Source organism: Contarinia nasturtii, unplaced genomic scaffold, assembly GCF_009176525.2.
Source record: "Contarinia nasturtii isolate CC-2019 unplaced genomic scaffold, AAFC_CNas_1.1 Cnas_scaffold_4290, whole genome shotgun sequence".
In the NCBI taxonomy this organism is placed as follows: domain Eukaryota; kingdom Metazoa; phylum Arthropoda; class Insecta; order Diptera; family Cecidomyiidae; genus Contarinia; species Contarinia nasturtii.
In genome coordinates this window covers 1-3270 of record NW_022201585.1, presented here as the reverse complement: position 1 = coordinate 3270, position 3270 = coordinate 1, and the positions used below count along the sequence as shown (strand labels likewise).

Sequence of the window (3270 nt, the reverse complement as noted above, 5' to 3'; positions counted from 1 at the left end):
GAATTTTTTAGAAAAATGTTAACAAACGCACAAATTGTATCTAACCATCAACCTGCCCCAGTTTACTCAGCACCTGTTCAACAACAACCCACCCCAGGTAAAATCTTGACTCCAAGGTTTTTCCAAATACTTTCCAAAAACAAATTGACATAAATAGGAATTTTTGATTTTAATTAAAATATGCTGCAACCATTGGTGTTTCTAAACTTTTAACAAAATAGAAGTGGCAAGATCGAATCGAAAGCATAGCACTGAAAGTGAATTTTCAACATTATATGTCACGTCAACCAAACCAATCGTAAGTATTTTTACCATATTTTAACTATAGATGTCCGAGTATTAATAAAATATCATGATATCTTAATAGTTACTACTGACGAATGCTTCATTAACTATTAAAACGAATCTTAATACGAGTATCAACATGAGTAGCAAGTATCAAGATCGATTATGATACGGCGTATCACAACGAGTATCAAGTATCATGATACCGAAGTTAATACGCGCCATTTGCAATTTTGCATGGATTTTCGGAAACTCGGTATAGAGCATAAAAAGTGAAAAAAATACAATTTTTTTCTCAATTCTCAAACACAACTAAGTGGTCTACATCAACTGGTGTGATCAGGACGTAAAAATTTGTCATCTCTGTCACCCAAGTCGTGCTTGGTAAATCTTATTTTCATGCTGTCTCACTCACTCTTGTATGAATATTCACAATAGACACTCTATAAACACACAACAAAAATAAAAATCCATGCAAAATTTCAAATGGCGCGTATTAACTTCGGTATCATGATACTTGATACTCATTGTGATACGCCGTATCATAATCGATCTTGATACTTGCTACTCATGTTGATACTCGTATCATGATTGGTTTTAATATTTAATACCATCTTAATAGAATATCATTATGATACAAAATGTATTAAGATTCGGGTTTGGCACATCTATAATTTTAACTAGTTGAGCATCATCTCATATGCAGTGATTCATTACAGGAGGGAGATAAAATCATTGATTACTTCAATCAATTTGGTGAGGTGGGCGTTTCATGGTATTCGATAAATAATCTTCAATATGGCCGTGTGTTCCTGGACATGGATGATGATACCAAAGTGTCATTATTGCGAATGAATCACCGCATCGAAAATGTTGACCTAAAGGTAACAGAAGAAGATGTTCATTATCCAACCGACTATTCAAAAGAAGTCAAACAAGATGCACCCATTCTCAATATATTCAATGATAAATGTTTTCGAGAAGTGTTTAAATATCTAAACGATAAGGACCTTTGCAATGCTGCTAACGTGTGTGTTCATTTTAATAAACAAGCAAAGGCAGCGTTCCCACAGGAAAAAAAAAGATTTATCGGTGGAGATGCATATGAATGGGGGAGAGACGATAGTCTACTGCATAATTTTGGTTCATTAATTACATCACTGAGCATCGATTCTCAAACAGGTGCTCTGAAATCAGCCGTCCGATTCTGCACTTCTTTGAAGCACCTTGAAATTAGACGGATTGGAATCAAGGAAGATTGGATCAAAGAAATGTGTCCATTTTTTGCAAAGTTGGAATCAATTTCATTCGAAGAATGCTATCCTTTGGATAATATCAAAGAACTTATATCTGGTGCGTCGCAGTTAAAGCATCTACAAATTAGATCACGTGCTAAAGACATCGAATTTCCATCAAAAGTGTTTCGTTTAATTGGCGAACACATGCCATATTTGGAAAAATTAGACCTTGAACTAAAGGACATGTTTATAAATTCAAGCAACTATCAAACCGATATTCAGTATTTGAGCGATTTGAATTCTTTGAAGGTATTGAAAATCAAGTCTTCCCATTCTTTCGACATTGGCAGGTTAATCAAAGCATTTGTTGGGAACAAAACTCCACTCGAAAAATTGGTGTTGATGAATGCAAATATTGACGAAGATTGTATTGGCAGCATATGTCAAATAAAAAGTTTAATGGATATTCAGTTGGAAAATTACAATGAATACAAAACGGAGCACATGCTTAAGTTAGTTGAAGATATGCCACAGCTGCGTTCATTGGAAATATCCAATGGGTGCCGCGACTCACATCAATTCAAGAATATCGAATTTTTTAGAAAAATGTTAACAAACGCACAAATTGTATCTAACCAGTAAAGTTTACTGAGTGATCCTTTCAATGTGTTACAACCCGATTTTCGATTTTATGCATTTAATTTTGTTCATTATTTATTATTTGAGCAATTGTTATCCACTTGAAATTGTAATACATTTGACTTTATATTAAAGCCAATAGGACATTTGAATATCTGATCATAACAACATAGATGTGACCTGTAGTTTTTTTCTCGTTGTTTTCTTCTAATATTGATAAATTTTATTCAATCAAGGTTTCAGATTTTCAAAAGGCATTTAATTTATGCAAGATTTTAATTTTAAATAAATTGTTCTTTTTTTCAAAACTTAAAAAAGCCGTATATGTTTTTTATATTCTATGCTTTCATTCATCAAATAGTTCTTTATAAGATAAGAAAAAATGTAAATTGAGAAAAAAGGAAGATCTTTTTAAAAAAGAAAAACTTTCTTTATTAATTTGTCTCTATAAATCAAAATCACTATAAATTATGGAGTAAAATTCATCTCTTTGAGAATGTTGTCACAACGTTTACATATCGTTTCATCTGATGCAACAGCAAAGCGACGGCATCGATCGCATAATTTTTTATCGATTTCTGTTTTCTCAATATACAATTTTGAGCTTGGTGATTCTACCAATTGAATTGATTGCACTTGTAGAATTTCACATAAGTGCGAATCGTTGTGAGCTTGATCATCACTCGGATGCAGTTTCTGAAATAGAAAATATCTCTCATTAAAATGTCATGTCAAGTATTTCATTTAATTTAACCTGAAGCTGTTGAATTTGTTCAGCCGTGCCAAATATTTTCGTATCATAATACACTGAGTTTTTTACCGAATTATGCATTATCATTCCGAATAATTCTTTAACAATGTCCATTGTTACATCGAATTCCGAATTATGCCATTCACTTGGTACCGTGAATTGATGTTTGTAAAATGATTCGGTTTTCGAATAGTAGCTCCACACCTCTTCGACCAAATGCGGTATAATTGGCCATAGAACTTTGTTTAAAATGCAAAATTGGGCGAATAAAACGTGTGCCGTGTCTTTGGTCACTTGTGGTGGATTTATATACATTTTATCTTTTATACTGTTAATATAAAGTGCCGAAAATTCATT

At 32.6% G+C, this 3270-nt stretch overlaps 2 protein-coding genes across 2 annotated transcripts; one reads left to right on the top strand and one right to left on the bottom strand.

Moving 5' to 3' along the window:
• The first annotated feature begins 6 nt into the window (after positions 1-6).
• Positions 7-2334, top strand: LOC116350536. Its single transcript, XM_031782341.1, has 3 exons — positions 7-97; positions 222-298; positions 1005-2334. Exons 1-3 carry the CDS (start codon positions 16-18, stop codon positions 2163-2165), a joined length of 1320 nt encoding a protein of 439 aa, XP_031638201.1. The 5' UTR covers positions 7-15; the 3' UTR covers positions 2166-2334.
• Positions 2335-2551: 217 nt separating this feature from the next.
• On the bottom strand, positions 2552-3264 carry LOC116350537 (isoleucine--tRNA ligase-like). The gene is made up of 2 exons (XM_031782342.1): positions 2917-3264; positions 2552-2858 (listed from the first exon to the last, which is right to left on the bottom strand). Exons 1-2 carry the CDS (start codon positions 3226-3228, stop codon positions 2631-2633), a joined length of 540 nt encoding a protein of 179 aa, XP_031638202.1. The 5' UTR covers positions 3229-3264; the 3' UTR covers positions 2552-2630.
• Positions 3265-3270: the final 6 nt, after the last annotated feature.